General features: G+C 48.5%; 1 protein-coding gene across 1 annotated transcript in view; it reads left to right on the top strand.

Moving 5' to 3' along the window:
- The window catches only part of DYNC1H1 (dynein cytoplasmic 1 heavy chain 1), a 62,756-nt gene that overhangs the window by 14,322 nt on the left and 29,230 nt on the right, over nt 1–19,204 (top strand). Inside the window, exons 8-29 of the mRNA XM_081047816.1 lie at nt 1,970–3,046; nt 3,748–3,927; nt 5,281–5,430; nt 7,024–7,170; nt 9,744–9,884; nt 10,216–10,392; nt 10,499–10,609; nt 10,700–10,819; nt 11,323–11,562; nt 13,363–13,518; nt 13,665–13,778; nt 14,007–14,117; nt 14,192–14,401; nt 14,551–14,697; nt 14,909–15,075; nt 15,167–15,340; nt 16,148–16,313; nt 16,562–16,750; nt 16,835–17,029; nt 17,611–17,893; nt 18,141–18,241; nt 18,880–19,039. Of these exons, the coding sequence (XP_080903942.1) occupies nt 1,970–3,046; nt 3,748–3,927; nt 5,281–5,430; nt 7,024–7,170; nt 9,744–9,884; nt 10,216–10,392; nt 10,499–10,609; nt 10,700–10,819; nt 11,323–11,562; nt 13,363–13,518; nt 13,665–13,778; nt 14,007–14,117; nt 14,192–14,401; nt 14,551–14,697; nt 14,909–15,075; nt 15,167–15,340; nt 16,148–16,313; nt 16,562–16,750; nt 16,835–17,029; nt 17,611–17,893; nt 18,141–18,241; nt 18,880–19,039 (4,516 nt within the window). The remainder of the gene's footprint in view (nt 1–1,969; nt 3,047–3,747; nt 3,928–5,280; nt 5,431–7,023; nt 7,171–9,743; nt 9,885–10,215; nt 10,393–10,498; nt 10,610–10,699; nt 10,820–11,322; nt 11,563–13,362; nt 13,519–13,664; nt 13,779–14,006; nt 14,118–14,191; nt 14,402–14,550; nt 14,698–14,908; nt 15,076–15,166; nt 15,341–16,147; nt 16,314–16,561; nt 16,751–16,834; nt 17,030–17,610; nt 17,894–18,140; nt 18,242–18,879; nt 19,040–19,204) is intronic.

Here is a 19,204-nt window from a genome sequence, read left to right on the forward strand (position 1 = left end):
TGTTTTATTGGCATGTTTAGTCAGTTCATTCAGTATAACTACCGATGTGGTTGTATCCAGATGTGCCGTTTCCTGTTTGTTTCCCACCCACCTCATTTTTCTTGTTCCGCTGTTTTCCGGCTCCCTTCTTTTATGTTAGGTTTAGTGTATCATTTTAAGTTCCTCTCTAGACTTGTAGCTATATGTCTTTGAATTTTTTTTTAGTGATTACTCTTGGGATTACAATATGCATCTTTAATTATGACAAAATCAATATTGACTTCCAGTAGAATATAAGAACCTCGTACCTGTATAGCTGTTTCCTTCTGCTTGTCATATGTACACTGGGGAAATAATTCTATTCTTGTCACATATGTTACATCTGTGTCTGTTAGAAACCCAACAATACAGTGTTGTAAGTTTTGTTTTAAACGGTCATACACATTTTCAAAAAATTAGGAGAAGAAAAGAAAAATAATACATATATTCTTTTATATTTGTCCACATATTTACATTTTCAAATTCTCTTCATTCCTTCCTGTGGGTCTGAGTTAGTGTCTGGTGTCTTTTCCCTTTAACCTAAAGGAATTCCATTAGTATTTCTTGTTCCATGGTTCTGCTGGCAACAACAAATTTCCTCATTTTTTGTTTATCAGGAAAGATATTTCACTTTCATATTTGAAGAATAGTTTCACTAGATACAGAATTCTTGGGTGACAGCAAGTTGTAAGTCTTCCCAGATTTTCATTCTTACAGGGCTCCCTGGGGTCTCCTGTGTGGATATAATTTCCTAGCTCAGCCATTCTCAGGCTCTCTCATTTCCAGAATCTACCCTTCAAACTCATTGCTATTCTGCTCCCCCCAGCAAAGCTGCAGGTTTTCCTGCCTGAGCTCGGGGATGGCAGCACCTCTAGGCAAGAAGGTGTTCTCACTTTGTTGTGAGCGAACACTTCTCAGGTTGTTGGCTGCCTTTGGTTCTTTCCATTGTCCTGAAAAGGTCGTTTTTAAAAACTTTTATGCAGTGTTTGTTGTTACATTATCATTACCAGGAGTCTTCATAATGTTTTAAATGCATAAATTAAAATGGATAAGTTTGCCAACAGTTAGCAATAGTTTTGAAATTGTGATCGAGTAATCCTTGTGCTCCTCTGTGAACACACAAAATAGCCACGGGCCTACTACTGTTATTTTGAGGTAGTGATGGGCATACACAGGCTCTCAGGATATGTACAACTGGAATGTGATGGGGAAGAACTGATTGTGCCAAAGTCAGGCACTGCGAACCACTGGGACTGTGGCCTGCATTCGTAGGTGGAGGCAATGTTACGTTGTAGTTAGGGGCTAGTGAAATAATGATTTTCATTTTCCCCCAAATTCTCAGTCTGTCTAAAGGGCATCTGTAGACCCCAGGTCAAGACCCTGCCTGGCTTTCTAATACTGTGGGAGCGTGGGCGTGCGGCACGTGCGGAAGTGTAGCACTTCCTGCCGGAAAGACCATGTGTTTACCCGGTCCTCTCTGGTAGAACTGAAGAGAGGTTTCTTATGTTATTAGAGCACTTTACCTGTCCCTCTGCTGTGTAGTTATGGGTTAGAATTTAAGGTACCATGGGTTAGAATTTAAGGTTTTTAAAAATCAAAAAGGAAGATGGATACTGAGTTTGTACGTAGCACTCCTATGAATTACTGAGCTTTCCAATGCAGTTTTAATTGTCAACTAGACATTGAAAAGGGAAGTGCCCAAAACCCAGGTTTTGACACATGTTAATTTAGCTTCTTAAGCAATGAAACTGCATTGTCAGAAGACCTGTACATTGCAGAGTTAGAATATACTCTAGTGTTTAATTGGGCTTTGTTGAGTTGTGGTTACAAAATGTTTGACTGACAACCTCTGTAGCTGACAGGTAATTTTGTGTGATGTGTGCTACGGGTGCACCACAAAATAAGAATCTTCGCTTGGTGACCTCTTTGGTTACATATCCTTCTCTTGTAGGTCACAGCAGTCGCACAACAGAATCAAGGAGAGGTACCCGAGCCCCAGGATATGAAAGTGGCTGAGGTTCTCTTTGATGCTGCCGACGCGAATGCTATTGAGGAGGTCAACCTGGCGTATGAGAATGTCAAGGAGGTCGACGGGCTGGATGTGTCCAAAGAAGGCACGGAGGCGTGGGAGGCTGCCATGAAGAGATACGACGAGAGGATTGACAGGGTGGAGACGCGGATCACTGCCCGCCTGCGGGATCAGCTCGGCACCGCCAAGAATGCCAACGAGATGTTTAGGATTTTCTCCAGGTTCAACGCGCTGTTTGTCAGGCCTCACATCCGCGGCGCCATCCGCGAGTACCAGACCCAGCTAATCCAGCGTGTGAAAGATGACATCGAGTCTCTTCACGACAAGTTCAAAGTGCAGTACCCGCAAAGCCAGGCGTGTAAGATGAGCCACGTGCGTGACCTGCCGCCCGTGTCAGGCTCCATCATCTGGGCGAAGCAGATCGACAGACAGCTGACCGCCTACATGAAGCGCGTGGAAGACGTCCTGGGTAAGGGCTGGGAGAACCACGTGGAGGGCCAGAAGCTGAAGCAGGATGGCGACAGCTTCCGCATGAAGCTCAACACCCAGGAGATATTTGACGACTGGGCCCGGAAGGTCCAGCAGCGGAACCTGGGCGTCTCGGGGCGCATCTTCACCATCGAGAGCACTCGGGTTCGGGGCCGCTCTGGAAACGTCCTCAAGCTCAAGGTTAACTTCCTTCCTGAGATCATCACACTTTCCAAAGAAGTCCGAAACCTCAAGTGGCTTGGTTTCCGAGTCCCACTGGCAATTGTGAACAAGGCTCACCAAGCAAACCAGCTCTACCCATTTGCCATCTCACTGATCGAGAGCGTCCGCACTTACGAACGGACCTGTGAGAAGGTGGAGGAGCGGAACACCATCTCCCTTTTGGTCGCCGGCCTGAAAAAGGAAGTGCAGGCTCTGATCGCAGAGGGCATTGCGCTGGTGTGGGAGTCCTACAAACTCGATCCGTACGTGCAGCGCTTAGCAGAGACTGTCTTCAACTTCCAAGAAAAGGTGCGTTCTGAGTTCCTCTCCTGTGTCCAGGAGGGAGCCAAACAGTCACAGCTAACTCACTTAGCGCTTAACTAACTCACTTAGCACTTAACTAACTCACTTAACTCACTTGTTCTCCCGTACAAGGCGTGTGTGACTGACGGAGCACCAGGCCATGTGAGCTGAACGGAGAAGGGGCTGTTTGATGGGGTTGGGCTTTGGGGAGGCCGTTCAGCAACAACACCCTGATTTAGAAGCCAGTGGAGAAGTGACAGACACCGGAGTCTGACAGGAGGAGAGCTTTATTACAGATAAAGCTGCGTGGAGAACGTGGCTCTGGGTCTGCAGCCATGGCGCTTGCTGTCGATCCACCCCAGACCTAGGCTTCCTCCTGGGCTCCAGGGCAGCTGGACAGTTGTCAGCCTGCTGGCCCCGCGCCTGCCACTGCAGACAGACCAGCATGCGAGCGTCCGGTGCACAGTTTACTTCCTGCTCCTGACTTAACAATCAGAGGTCGCCTTTCCCAGGAGCAGGAGGGAGTGAGGGGGAGAAGCTGGCAGTTTTCGTACGTTTCCCTTCCCTCTCAGCCCAACAAATGGGATTAGCTGTTTATGGAAGGCTTCTCTACTTAGAGCATTTGTTAGTTAATTGAGAAGAATGTACATAAGAATAAAGGGGTAGAGTGACAAGGTGTTTTAAATATTAAATGTACCTTCCTTTAGGTGGATGACCTGCTGATTATCGAAGAAAAAATTGACCTGGAAGTCCGTTCCTTGGAAACGTGCATGTACGATCATAAGACTTTTTCGGAGATCCTGAACAGAGTCCAGAAAGCCGTGGACGACCTGAACCTGCACTCCTATTCCAACTTGCCCATCTGGGTCAACAAGCTAGACATGGAGGTCAGTCGGGGCTTGTCACCAACGCTGCCTTGCACTGTCCTCCTGTCAGCGTAAGGCTGGGACCTCCTTCTTGAGCTTATTAGTTTGTCCCTGAAAAGCAGTTATCAATGATGGTTTAGTTTCTCCTCAGAAATCTCATTTAACTAGTAACGATAGAGCTCAGCTGTCGTACTAGCAGTACTCACGTCTGTTCCAGGTTGGAGGCAGGCAGGGAGCTATGAGGGAGGAGAGAGCGTTCTCTGTATTCCTGGGTATGTGACAGCCTCCTGCTTGGGCCTCCCTGCCCTTCTCATAATTTAGGTTGTCCTTCCTGGCCCCCCTCCAGGCATCCTCTGATAACCCTGCTCCTCTCCACCACCCAATTAAAAAAGAAATACTCGATGACAAAAACCTCTTAGACGTGTGTGGGGAGGGGGGAAGAGTGTGTGTGTGTGTGTGTGTGTGTGTGTGTGACAGACACACGCATACATAACCGCGCCTCATGGCTTGCTTGTTGGTGGATGTAAGAGAGTACACCCCTGACGAGTCTCAGGAAGGATATCTTAGGGCTGAGGTGACCCAGTGGACAGGTGGTAACTGGTCAGTTCCAAGCCGTTTGTGATTCACAGGTTTTCTCTTCCTTTCCCTTTTAAAATGGCTAAGTTGCAATGTGTCCACATAATGGACACTAACAGTGAAAGTTAACAAACCCCACTCTTGAATCCACTGAACTTCCCCTGTTGTTCTCATAGCTGCCCTTACAGCATTTCCAGGATGGTTGTGTGGCCCAAGGCAGACTCTTCACAAAGACTGTAATACACATGTTCTGTTTGTAGGAAATTTGCTTGTCTCATTCTAGATCAGAGAGAAGATTTTGTTGTTTACTTGTTCAGAGAGAAAGTGGTTACTATGTGTGGTAACAGATGTGATCATTTTGCATTATATACAAATGTTGAATCATTGTGTTGTACACCTGAAACTAATGTAATGTAATGTCAATTATACCTCAGTCAAAAACAAAAAAAGAAAATGATTTAATCTCTGAATTACAGTTTTCTAGTTTTATTTCTGAGGCTGCCAGGAAAACACTTTTATTTTGTAAACTTTTTATCATATTAAACAGATATCGAGACCTTAACTATATCTGACTGTGTCTCCACTTGGGAGGCTTGGTGACAGCCCACAGGTGGAGACAGTCAGCTAACAGAGAGCAGGAGTCTGAGGCCCGGAGAAAACGACGGAAGTGAGACTGAGAATAGCAGGGCGGGGGGGTGTAGTTAGTAATTTTATCTTTGCCCTGAAACCTCTATTTTATGTGCTCTGTGAGCTAACTTGTGGAGGAATCTCTATTTTTCAACGTAACTTTCTCTGCAGATTGAAAGAATATTGGGCGTTCGCCTGCAAGCTGGCCTGAGAGCTTGGACCCAGGTGCTTCTGGGACATGCCGAAGATAAAGCTGAAGTTGACATGGACACAGACGCTCCACAAGTCAGTCACAAGCCCGGAGGGGAGCCCAGGATCAAAGTGAGTCTCCCCACAGCGGCTCACTTGCAAGTCAGTAAACTTCTCCCCCTAAAAGGTACCCATGAAAAGGCCACTTCACAGTGGAGAAACCTGACAGACACCACCTTTCCCAGGTGACCAGGTCAGCAGCACCCACGCTGTGGGGAGTAAGGAGGAGGGCCCTACACCTCTGTGGGCTTTCTCCCTAGATCTTTGCACCTCGTTCTAGTCAGGAGCGAAACATCAGACAAATCCAGATTGAGGTTCATGCTACAAAACCCTTGTCCAGTACTCCTCCCAAGTGTCAAGGTCATGAGAAAGACAAGGAAAAAGTGAGGACCTTCACCGATTGGAAAGGATTAAGGAGTTGTGGCAGCTGTGATGCGGTATTCTGGATTAGATCCTGGGAAATCTGACGAAAGCCTGTATTTTAGTATCAGTGCTAGTTGCTTGTTTTGACAATTGTACCACTATGACGTGTTCACATTAGAGGCAGGTGATGACGGGTATATGGCAACTTTTTGTGCTTTCTTTGTAACTCCTATGTATAAGTCTAAAATTATTTCAAAAGCAAGTTTTTAAAAATGAAAAATATATTTACCTGGAAGAAAAATCTCTGCTTCCCAAGTGTATGTGCAAGAAATCATTTTGAGAACTGAACATAATCTGCCTCAAGTAGAATTTCAAATTGACACCAAAATGTCACTGTTTACGTGAAAATCTAAATCAGAGTCTTGTGAAAGAATGCAGTAATATCACGGTGGTCACCACATTGGACAGCAGTCGTTTCCCAGCCACCAGTTTCCCATTCGTGTGAAGAAGTTGTCGGTCAGAGCCTAGCAAGCTTTCTAGAAAATTCTATTCAAACTGCAAGGAGGCCCTGTCTCCTGATGTGGGCGGTGGTTTTAAATATGTCCACAGTGCAGTAAGTCAGTAAGCCCCGCAGTGTGGTGTGTAGTTCACAGTGTTTGTGTTCCATTTATCAATAGACAGGTCTCAGAGAACTGCCAGCAGACTTTGATCTGGGAGAAACGTTTGGCTTTTTTTCCTGACTCAGACTTTACATTCTCATTTTCTCTTAATGCTTGAAAAATATTTTCACTTTGAATATTAGATATTTATCCCCAGACTATTCTTTGTAAAATACTGAGATGCGGGAAAGCAAGGGGGTGAGTATCTGAGTGGTATGATCTGTGGAGGCTGGGTGGGAATCCCTGATTGGCATAAAGCACTGGCAGGTGGCACAGAGCTCACTGGACTCACCCCTGCCTTATGCAGCACGTGTGTGACAGCCAGTGCCGCCTCCTGTCACTGCATCAGTGGCACGGGGCTCTCGGGGCTCGAGGTCATTGTGTCAGAATCATGCACATCAGATCAGATGGTGCCTTATTGAGCACCCAGGCACAGGGACCACGAGAGAGAGACCTAAGTAGTGCCTGCCCTCTGACTTCTCATCCCTCGGGGCGGGCCACAGAGCACAACCATGAAAGTGTACATAGAGGTGACAGACCTTATGCTTCACACTGAAGTCGTTTCATAGTTTAAAAAGTGTTATGCATCCAACCCGTTTTGTTGAAATAGATTGCTAACTAAGACGTGCAACCTTCTTTGCAGAATGTCGTTCATGAGCTCAGAATAACCAATCAGGTCATCTATTTGAATCCGCCAATTGAAGAATGCAGGTACAAGCTGTATCAGGAGATGTTTGCCTGGAAGATGATTGTGCTGTCTCTCCCCAGGATCCAGAGTCAGAGGTACCAGGTGAGCCTGCTGCCCCCCTTGCCCCCAGGCTCCGTGACCGCACCTCTGCCGGCCATTTAAGTGCAGCTCTGGCTGTGTCGTTTCACACCCAGACTCCAGGCTCAGCATCCCAGGAAAGCTAGAAGAAGCTGTGTGACCTGACGTTACTTCCCCAAATAGTTGTATTTGCAGCTCTGGTCTCAGTGTCCCTTAGCAATCCCCTCCATGAGTTTCTTTGGGAATTTTAATTCCTGCTTCTTCCCCCCCGCCCACACACATGCTTTTAATTATGGAAAATTGCACACATACACAAAAATAGAGGGCATCATAGGAGTTCACATCACCCTACTATTTTTTTTATCAACCTGTGGCCAATTTTGTTTTATTTGTATTCCCCTCCATGCCCCCCCACTGTATTTTTTAAAAGCAGATTCCATATATAATATATTCTATTAGTGTACTTACTTCTAGAGCAAAAGAAAACTCAAGACCGTTCTGGGCGTCTAGGGAACACTACTTTTAAACAGGACCAGTGGTATTTAAATAAAGGATTCCACAGCCTCTGCTTTAACAGGTTCTTCTAAAGAATAGCGATCCTGGTAGGAAGCACATCTCTTTGCTTGGAGCATAATCTCAGCTCCTTTCAGAGTTTTCTGAGGTACCATCTGGCCGTGGCTTGCAGTCTCGGCAGTGCGTGGCCCAGAACTTGGAGTGTCCGGCTAACCGGAACAGAGCTGTGAGTGGTTCCTGCCCCTTGAGGAGTCGGTGCCAGCCTCAGGACGTTTCTGGTCATATCTGTCCTGCCCTGAACTCACTGCTGAGTTTCTCTGCATTGTTCTCGTTCATCTCCAGATGTAACGAACTAAAGCCAGCCCCTCTGCTTGTGCACTCACCCCATCTCCCTCATTCTGTCTCTCAGTTCTTCCCTGTCTTCTGACTCTTCATGTCAGCGAATAAACTTGACCCTGTCCCTCTGCAGCCATGTGATTTCTCTGCTCCTCTTGGTAGCAGACAGCTGCTCCAGCCCCTGCCCCTCAGGCGAGTGCCCACTGCTCCGCCAGCACTGTCTGCTCAGTGTCCCCGGGGCTCCCCCCTGCTGGTGTGTGGCTCCTTAGTCCTGGAGAACGGTTAGCTACAGATCCCACAGGGTGTGCGCTCACCGCTCCTCGATACACTGTTTTTGCTCAGCTTCCCTGGTTTTCTCCCACCCCACTGGCCGGTCGCCTTTACTGCTTCTTCTCTGGCTCTCCCTCCTCCCCACCTCTAAATATTCAGTGCCCTCCACCCCCGAGCACTGTGTCTCATCCAGTCTGTCGACTTTCAATGCCAGCTGTGTGCCAACAACTTCTGTTCACATCTCCAGCCTGCGTTGACCCTGAACTCCATACCTGTCCGCAGTTGCCTCCTTGGCATCTCCACATGACCATCTGAGAGACGTGTCAAAGTGAAGGTGTCTCTCCAATCCGCCTCCCTCAAGTTTGTTCCTTCCCGGTCTTTCCTTTCCCATCCTTTGAACCCACTTGGGCCAAAAATCGTGGTGTCATCCTTGACTTCCATTGTCTCTACTTTCAAAATTCACTGCAATTTACTTCTTACCACATTCACTGCTAAGGTACCATCATCCCTCACTTGGATTATTAGAATTTCTTCTTGATTGGTCTCTCTGTGTCTGCTTAGCCCCCAAAAATCTATTTTCAACACAGAAGCCAGAGTAAGTCTTAAGTTGCATGTTGATCCTGGCAGCGCTCTTCAGAGGCCATTACTGGCTAGCTGGGCCCCACGTCGTAGCCTGCTTCTTGCATCTCTGACTTCAGCTCTTGCTTCTCCCTCGCTGGCTCCGGCCACCCTGGACTCTTCTCATCCTCACACGTGCCAGGCAGACTCTTGTCCTTGGGCTTTGCACTGAGTGATCTCCTCTCAGAATCCCTGGTGGCAAATACTCATAGACTCCCTCCCTCGTCCTGGTCTCTGCTCACATGTCACCTCAGTGAGGCCTTCCCTGACTTCCCCATTTAAAATATGGCCCCCCCCAACCCTCTACTCCCTGCCCCCCTCTTTGCTGCTTTTTCTCCATGGTACTTTTTCTGTATATTGTGCATTTCTCTTAATTGTCTCTCTCCTCCCATAAAACATAAGTCATAAGTCAGTGTGAACAGAGATTTTTGTCTGTTTATTGTTCCTACAACAGTGCCTGGCACATAACAGGCAGTCAGATTGTTGAAGCAAATGATTGTCGTGGGTTCCGTCTTCCGGGTTGGCGTAAGTCTTTGGCCATGGTATTGCACATTCTCAGACATCACCTCTCAGATGAGAGGATCAGGCCTCCCAGGTCTGCTCTGGGCGCCATGCTCTGCTCCTTAGGCTGGGCGTGAGCATGTGCCGAGGGGGAAGCCACATCTTCTAGCTTGTGGTTGATTTGATGAGTTTATCTAAGTAGGCCTCTGGTTACTTGTGATGGGGTAAGAGGGTGTTATCCCTTGCGCGCCATTTTTATTGGGGACTGTTCTTTCAGTTCATTTTAATAAGTGGGTGGTGACTTAGATTACCACCTGTGTGCACACCACTCACGTTCATCTCTGGCTTTGCTTGGTTAGGTGGGCGTGCATTACGAATTGACTGAAGAAGAGAAGTTCTATCGGAATGCTCTGACACGGATGCCTGACGGCCCCGTGGCCCTGGAGGAGTCCTATTCTGCAGTGATGGGCATTGTAACTGAAGTTGAGCAGTACGTCAAGGTGAGAGGCCCCCGTTTCACTCAGTATGCCGGGTAGCGTATGTGAGACACAATGGATATGGAACTAAAAGGTCTTGACTGTATGTAATAGGTGTCACTGGATAATTGCTACTTGAAAGCAAAGTGAACCGTAGGACAAATCTGGGCTATTAACGATCATTTTGGAAAATTGTAAATTGCATTCTTTTTCTGATACGATAATTCTCAGAATTTCAAGTGAGAATTTTTCTAATGATCAATGAACGTGAACTTTTTAAACAGACTATGACTATCTAAATGTTCTATAGAAATGAAAGTTAAACTCTGCTGTTTGACTGTTTTCTTCTCTGCAGGTTTGGCTTCAGTATCAGTGCCTATGGGACATGCAAGCCGAAAACATCTATAACAGACTCGGGGAAGATCTCAACAAATGGCAAGCTCTCTTGGTTCAGATAAGGAAGGCCAGAGGGACTTTCGACAACGCGGAAACCAAGAAAGAGTTTGGGCCAGTCGTCATAGATTATGGCAAGGTGAGCTCTGCGGTCTTAGGAGAGGTGTCGAGCTCGGGAAGTTGAAGTGGAAACAGCCTGCAAGAAAAAAGTGACCCTCTGTTGCCATGTGCTCACTCACTTGCAGGTGCAATCGAAGGTGAACTTGAAGTATGACTCTTGGCATAAGGAGGTTCTCAGCAAATTTGGGCAGATGCTCGGCTCGAACATGACCGAATTCCATTCCCAGATCTCCAAGGTGAGGCGAGGCAGGGTTTCAGCAGCATAACGAGGCTGCTGACAAACCTCGGCTCCAAGCTGAACCTCCTTCCGTGCTCTCTCTGGACAGTCTCGCCAGGAGCTGGAGCAGCACTCGGTGGACACGGCCAGCACCTCGGACGCCGTCACCTTCATCACCTATGTGCAGTCTTTGAAACGGAAGATCAAGCAGTTTGAGAAACAGGTTGAGGTGAGCTCTAGGAACAGTGACAATTCTCGCTGTCCCCCCTGTAGGCACTGCTCACAGGTCACCTCTTGTAACCACCTGATCGACATGCTCGTTCAGGGGCAGGGGCTGACATCCTGGGCTGCATGTTCTATCAGCGCTGCAGGTTCTCCCTACGCACACCAGGGTCTGAGGACCACTGCTTTTATCTTTTAAGCTCTTTCAGTTTAGTTATGGATCTTGAAGTTATCAGACTTGGATTTCCTTTTTGCTGTTTGCAGTGGGGGGCGAAGTACAGATGTGGTGTGCATAGCTCCTCTCCAGAGCCTTCTGGATGCAGCTAGAGCAGTGAGGCCTCGCCGGCCGGCTCTCAGCACACTGCCTCTGACCACAGTGCTCGGGACGGGAGGTTTCTGGACAAGGGAGGCGTATTGATATTCTCTATTCGGTAGCCAGTATTGCATGGGACACAGAGCAATTCCTGTTGTTACAGAAGAACAGAAGTGTTTATCTTTTAACTCTCAAAGCTCTACCGCAATGGTCAGCGCTTGCTGGAAAAGCAAAGGTTCCAGTTCCCGCCCTCCTGGCTCTACATTGACAATATCGAGGGGGAGTGGGGGGCCTTCAACGACATCATGCGGCGGAAGGACTCTGCCATTCAGCAGCAGGTGGCGAACCTGCAGCTGAAGATTGTGCAGGAGGACCGGGCCGTGGAAAGCCGCACCACCGACCTGCTGACCGACTGGGAGAAAACCAAGCCCGTCACAGTGAGTCTCAGCCACCATGCCGTGGCTTAGCTTTCGAATAACGAAGACTTTATAATTTAAAAAAACTTACAGAGCGTGCATTTGAAAACGGGAATGCCAACTTAGACGTCTGTTTACCCAGAACCCTCATGAGAGTCCCTAAGACAGTAGATGGTCTGCAGAGTAAATGTTTTCTGTTCTGAAGTCGTCCTCTTACTGAGGCATATGCAAAAATGGGAAGTACTCTCGTAGACGCAGGCTGGGCCCCACTGCTGCTGCACTGTCGGGGCACAGGTTCTCTGTCATTACTGTTAGGAAACTTGTGCCCAGAACCTGCCACATCCGGTTCTCTGGATTCAGTCCAGTATTTACCAAGCTCCTGCTGTTCTAGGCAGTGGAACTACAGCGGTGAACAAAGAGGACAGGAGCCCCACTTCATGGAGTTACGCTCCAGTGGGAGAGACAGATAATAAAACGTGGACGAGGAAAACTTGTATTTTACGTCATGGTGATACGTGCCATGGGGGAAGGGTGAGGGCCGGTGGAAGGGGTGTTAGTGGTGTACTTACTGCTGTGTCAGGGACGGTGACGTTTAAGTGGAGCTGTGGAGGTGGACGGGTAGAGGGGACAGCAAGTGCGAGATTTGGGCAAGCAGGTAACAGCATACCTGGTTACGGGGGCGGACCTGGATACTGGAGATCGATACCTGGTTACTGGGGTGCAGTTCAAATCTTTATTTAGACGAATGTAAACATAGACAAGAAAGGGAGAAGGATGTTAAATTTTCGTGAGTGTTGACCTGGTTTTGTAGTTTAGGGATGTGGGTCTTCCACCAGGCCTGGTGGCAGATTTGGCCTCCCCCCATCTACTGGTTAGGGCTTGTCCTGCACTGCCCTGTCTGTTGCTGGGTCCATAGGCCATTCTCTGGGTTTAATTCGGTTTCCAGGGGCCCTTGTTTTTTGTTGTTTTGTTTTCAGTTTCATGCATATTTCCCCCTATTTTTTTTTTTAATTGGGGAACAGTGTGTTTCTTCAGGGCCCATCAGCTCCAACTTGTCCATCAATCTAGTTGTGGAGGGCGCAGCTCACTGGCCCATGTGTGAACTGAACCAGCAACCCTGTTGTTCAGAGCTCGCTCTCTAACCACCTGAGCCATCGGGCCGCCCCATCAGGGGCCCTTGTTTTAAGAAGGTCCCTGCTTTTACTAATGCCAGTGCTGTGGGTTCTGCAGAATGCTGGTTGTAGTAGGGGATTGAGTATTGATCCGTAGGCAAGATTCTGGTCATCCAAACTTGGTGAATATCTCGTACTGCCTCACCTTGCTAGTAATGTGCTATAGTTAAAATTTTAATCGCTAGTCCGTATAGTCATACTCAAAAGTTAGTAAAGCGGAAAAGAGAGATGGACATAGTGTTAATCCTGAAGTACCGGCCTTCTCCATGAGGGCAGGGCTTTGTTTCTCCCTCTTAGTAACTGATGGAAGAACTCCGTGTCAGGGAGCGTGTGGCTGGCAGACCTTAACAGCAGGTCCCCGCAGATCGGGAGTGAACGTCTGTCCTGTCTGTCGTCTTCCCATCTCCCAAGGCACTTAGTGAGATGATGGCTGAATTCAGAGGTGTTCCACCTTTCTTGTATTGTTTTATTTGTGTCAAATGGAAGGGTTACACTCAGTAATGTACACAATCAGAAGAGTCTCTCTTGTTGAATGTGTATGTACGTGGACATGTTCACGGACTCCCAGCAGGCTCCCGGCTCCATTTCCCAGCCAGTGTGCACTGTCCTGAGACCCAGGTGCAGCGCTCTGTGCTTTGACTGCTTTCAGGGCAATCTCCGCCCGGAGGAGGCGCTTCAGGCTCTCACCATATACGAAGGAAAGTTCGGCAGGCTGAAGGATGACCGGGAGAAGTGCGCGAAGGCCAAGGAGGCCCTGGAGCTGACGGACACGGGGCTGCTCAGCGGCAGTGAAGAGCGCGTCCAGGTGTGGACCGCTGTGAGGCGGGGTGGAGGTGGGGACAAGGGCGTGGCTCCGTGCCTGACTCTGCGTGACCTGGGCCCTCTCGGGCCCTGCCAGACTCGGACATGGTTTGTTTCCAAAGTTGAAGTGCTTACTATTCTTAACCACAGGTGGCCTTAGAAGAGCTACAGGACCTCAAAGGCGTTTGGTCAGAACTTTCTAAGGTCTGGGAGCAGATTGATCAGATGAAGGAGCAGCCGTGGGTCTCAGTGCAGCCCCGGAAGGTATGTCCCATTAAAGGTGGTATTTGTTGTGCCTTCGTGTGTTAAGATACAGACTGTTCTTAGAAACTGCAAACAAGGAACAGTGTTGTGAGTTCACAAACTCTCACATACGGTTCTGCGTGTACATTATTACATCCAGCCTAACGTAAAATTTCTTTTAAAATATTTTTAAAAAACATTTAAAAGAATGCTGGCCAACTCAGTATTGTGTTGTGTCTCTCTTGACAGCTTCGACAAAATTTAGACGGCCTCTTGAACCAGCTGAAAAACTTTCCCGCACGATTACGGCAGTACGCATCCTATGAGTTTGTCCAGAGGCTTCTGAAAGGTTACCTGAAGGTAGGTGACGAGGCGCTGCAGTCTTGGTGTCCAAAGAAACGCACCTGTCCCTGACCTGCTTCCTCTCCGCACAGATCAACATGCTGGTGATCGAGCTGAAATCCGAAGCCCTGAAAGACCGCCACTGGAAACAGCTGATGAAGAGGCTGCACGTGAACTGGGTGGTCTCGGAGCTGACCCTGGGCCAGATCTGGGACGTGGACTTGCAGAGGAACGAAGCTGTGGTCAAGGACGTGCTGCTCGTAGCACAGGGGGAGATGGCCCTGGAGGAGTTCCTGAAGCAGGTAAAGAAATGACAGCACTGACGGCCACTTTCAGGTCGCTGTGACGTTGATCTAAGCTGCAAATATGGAGCCAGTGGTGCTGCTTTTTGTCCCCACAACCTGTGTTGCCTGAGCGGCCCGTGAACGCCCTCTCTCTGGTTTTCATCCAGATAAGAGAAGTGTGGAATACTTACGAATTAGACCTGGTGAACTATCAGAACAAGTGTCGCCTGATTCGCGGCTGGGACGACCTCTTCAACAAGGTCAAAGAGCACATCAACAGTGTGTCTGCCATGAAGCTCTCGCCCTACTACAAGGTACCGGTGGGGGAAGCCTTCCCTCCCTGATCAGAGCGTCCCCACCACTGTCACTGTAGTACCTTCTGACTGACGGTCACCAGAGCCCGTTACTTAATACGTGAGCCAAGTAACTTGCCAGGCTCTTAATGTGCATTTGGCGTGAGCTTTGGCCTATGTGTTCTGGAGGGAACGCTTAGCAGGTGGACCCTTCCTCCCGTCTGCACGCTAGGTTTTCGAGGAGGACGCTTTGAGCTGGGAAGACAAGCTGAATCGCATCATGGCTCTGTTTGACGTGTGGATCGACGTGCAGAGACGCTGGGTCTACCTGGAAGGCATCTTTACGGGCAGTGCGGACATCAAGCACCTGCTGCCTGTGGAAACCCAGCGCTTCCAGAGGTGGGCCAGCCAGGGGCCAAGGAGCTGACGGAGAGATGGGCGGGTGCCCCTTCTCCCACAGGGCTGACCTCGCCTTTGATTTGATCTCTAGTATCAGCACGGAGTTTTTGGCGCTGATGAAGAAAGTCTCCAAGTCTCCCCTTGTTATGGATGTTCTCAACATTCAGGGGGTGCAGAGGTCTCTGGAGAGATTGGCAGATCTGCTAGGAAAGATCCAGAAAGCCCTGGGAGAATACCTGGAAAGGGAGCGGTCATCTTTCCCCAGGTGAGAGTTGTTTTTTTGTTGTTGTTTTTTAAATTTTATTTAAGTGTGTTTTTCTAGGACCCATGAGCTCCGAGTCAAGTAGTTATTTCAACCTAGTTGTGGAGGCGCAGCTCACAATGGCCCATGCGGGGATCGAACTGGCGACCTTGTTGTTAAGAGCACCGCGCTCTAGCCAGCTGAGCTAACCGGCCACCCCAAGAGTTGTTTTGAGTTGCACTGAAATGACGTCTCTTCCCTTCCTTTTCAGTTGTGCTATCTTCCAGCCCTCCTCTCTCCCTTCTGGGCCTGTGTGGTGGTTCCTTTTGACAATGAGGGTCTTGTTACACATAATCCACATAATGAGGACCGTTTCCTTTTCAGGCACTGATTGCTGATTCTAACAGATAATCCTTTGTTTTCTATCTGGATTTGTTTATTAAGCTTCATTTAAAATCTCATTCACCCTCCCAGGCAGCTTGCATCTCTTAAAAATTTAGCTTTGATTATTTTCTAAGTGGCATCTTTTCCTTTTGGGATAGTTGCTTAGCGTAAATCACAGTTCGCTTAGTGTAAATCACACTGAGTGGTTCAGGTTTTTTAAATGAATTCATGAAGTAAGGTCAATGACGTGAAATTTACTGGCTTCCTCGTTGATGTCTTGTTAATAACTGTATGTCTTGCTGGGGCTGGATGTGATCCGGATCCAGTTGGGAACTGTCCTCCACCATCCCGTCCACTCTGCTTTCCCACAAGTTGAAGTTTGGCCTTGGTTCACCCTATTTGTGTTTATAGGACATTTTAGCAATTGGAATGCTGTTTTAATTCTAGGTTCTATTTTGTGGGTGATGAAGATTTGCTTGAAATCATTGGAAACAGCAAGAATGTAGCTAAATTACAGAAACACTTTAAGAAAATGTTCGCTGGAGTTTCGAGCATCATTCTGAACGAGGATAACTCTGTCGTCTTGGGCATTTCATCCCGTGAAGGAGAGGAGGTAGTTAAATTATGTTTGTAACCTCGAAAACTTCTCTCCCATTTTTGTATATCTTTTTTTTTTTTTAATTAAATTTATTGGGGTGACAACTGTTAGTAAATTTACATAGATTTCAGGTGTACAATTCTGTATTACATCGTCTATAAATCCCATTGTGTGTTCACCACCCAGAGTCAGTTCTCCTTCCATCACCATATATTTGATCCCCATTTTTGTATATCTTAATTCTTAAATTTTACTTGTTTCAGGTTATGTTTAAAACTCCCGTGTCGATTACTGAGCATCCCAAAATCAATGAGTGGCTCACGCTGGTAGAAAAGGAGATGAGAGTCACGCTGGCTAAGCTTCTGGCTGAGGCTGTTACCGAAGTTGAAATTTTTGGTAAAGCAACTTCAATTGACCCAAACACCTACATCACTTGGATTGACAAATACCAGGTAATGTAGAAGGAAGTGGGGAGGGCTAACGAGGAAGGTGCTACTGACCTCTGCAGTGACCCTTTTGGGTCTCGTGTCTTCCAGGCCCAGCTTGTGGTCTTGTCAGCCCAAATAGCCTGGTCTGAAAACGTGGAGACGGCTCTGAGCGGCATCGGGGGAAGTGGCGACGCGGCGCCCTTGCAGTCTGTGCTCAGCAACGTGGAGGTCACGCTCAACGTGCTGGCCGACTCGGTCCTCATGGAGCAGCCCACGCTCCGAAGGCGGAAGCTGGAGCACTTGGTGAGTCCCGTGCCCGACTCATTCCTCTCTGTAGGCTCTTGTGCCTTCAGCTCAGTGGTGAAATCATGCTTGAGAAGTATTCTCCTTGATGTTAAGAAAGAAAAGTAGACGGTGTGGATAGGCCCTGGGGTGGGTATTTGGCTCTGTTCCCGTCGAAAGATAATCTTGGTGCATACAGAAGTTAGGCGACATCCTGGTAAGAAGGGAGGGGCAACCGTGATCAGGACCTTTCCCTCCTCATCGCCTTCCCAAAGGGGCGGGGAGCTCTGCCCGGCCCCGAGCCGCAGCAACTGGACTGGGCTTTGCGCTCCATGCACTGAGCCTGTTTGGACAGACAGCTGTTCTCCTATCACGTCTTAACATTCGTTGCAGCTTTTACTTAGTGAGGTGGTTTTGGGTTTGCTGCAGCTCTTGAGGCTAATTAATTGCATTGCACAAACAGCATTTCTAAAAGTGAATTTGCGACTTAAAGTGCAGTAAAGAACACCCGGGTTCTCCGTTGAGATCTAATAATCCACAAACCCACTGAAAGCACTGCAGTGCTCGAGTTTGTGGTAAACTCTCATGGGGACTTTCTTCAGATTACAGAGCTTGTTCACCAGAGAGACGTGACAAGGTCCTTGATCAGAAGCAAGATCGACAACAGCAAGTCGTTTGAGTGGCTCAGCCAGATGCGGTTTTACTTCGACCCGAAGCAGACGGATGTGTTGCAGCAGTTGTCCATCCAGATGGCAAATGCCAAGTTCAACTACGGCTTTGAGTACCTGGGCGTTCAGGACAAGCTGGTGCAGACCCCCCTCACCGACCGTTGCTACTTGACCATGACACAGGCCCTGGAGGCCAGGCTGGGCGGGTCCCCCTTCGGTGAGTTAGTCCGCAAACCTGGACAGGTGCCATCTGACAGCAAACTTACTTCTCAGGGATTAAGTAAAGTAATACTATGTTTCTTAACTACATGCCTCCTGCAGTCTAAGAACTTGAAATTTGTTTGCATTTATGACATCTGTGTTGGTTTTTTAAATGAATTGCCTTTTACAGTAGTCAGAGCTGCAGCTGTGTTCCCAGCTGAGAGCTGGACTTGGGCACTGAGTTACTTATCTTCGTGTGACAGGGCCCGCTGGGACTGGGAAGACCGAGTCGGTCAAAGCCCTTGGCCATCAGCTGGGACGCTTTGTTCTAGTTTTCAACTGTGATGAAACCTTTGATTTCCAGGTGAGGAGCTTTGTGGGATCCACCCCAGATCTCACAGCCTGAGAGGGTCAGGTGGGCAACAGTGAGCGTGCACCCCTCTCCAAGCTGCTGGCCTGGTCGCAGCATGGCCTGATCCTCTGGGGACGGGTGTTGTTTGGAAGTGTGCGCAGTGTCCAACATAAGTGCTTTGGCCTTGACTTGAGCTTCATGTTCTCACTGACCTCTCTAGTGTAACAAAAGTTTTTCTCAAAGGACAGTTTGTGAAAGAAATGCTGGGTGCCTGCACGTGGCAATAAACAGATGTTAATGGGAAAGATTTTTTTAATCAGCAAAAGTGATAGAATAAAAGTAACAGCTTTGTCATTACATTTGGGGCACAGGAGAAAAGTATGATGCGCTGCATCTATAGCTAAGTCACTGTTGTCTATGAAGCACTTGCTGTGTGAAGGCGTGGCCCCTCGCCTCACCTGTGAATCTGATTGCACCTTCACAGCCACCTGGGTGGGGGCTGGTATTATGCCCACTTCAGAGATGAGCAGATATCAGTTCCAAGTAGAGACTTGCCCAAGGGCAGACAGACAGATGGCCCGAGCCAGGACTGGAGCCCTGTGAAGTCAGTGCTGAGGCCGATGGCTTTAGCTCCTCTCTGTCCATTTCAGGCAATGGGGCGGATCTTCGTGGGGCTTTGCCAGGTGGGCGCGTGGGGCTGCTTTGATGAGTTCAACCGGCTGGAGGAGCGGATGCTGTCGGCCGTGTCCCAGCAAGTGCAGTGCATCCAGGAGGCGCTGCGCGAGCACTCCAACCCCAACCTCGACAGGGGTAAGACCCCTCTGCTCCAGCGGCTGCTGGGGGACAGAGGGAAATCCCACGGGGCACTATGGCCACCTCTTGGTTAGCAGTGAGCGAGCGGGTCATTTAGCTCCTGGGACTGACTGTTGCAGGCAGGGTGGTGAGTCCTGAGTGAAGACGCAAGGGGCCCCCAGG

The sequence above is a fragment of the Rhinolophus hipposideros genome (assembly GCF_964194185.1).
Source record: "Rhinolophus hipposideros genome assembly, chromosome: 5".
NCBI classification, from domain to species: Eukaryota; Metazoa; Chordata; class Mammalia; order Chiroptera; family Rhinolophidae; genus Rhinolophus; species Rhinolophus hipposideros.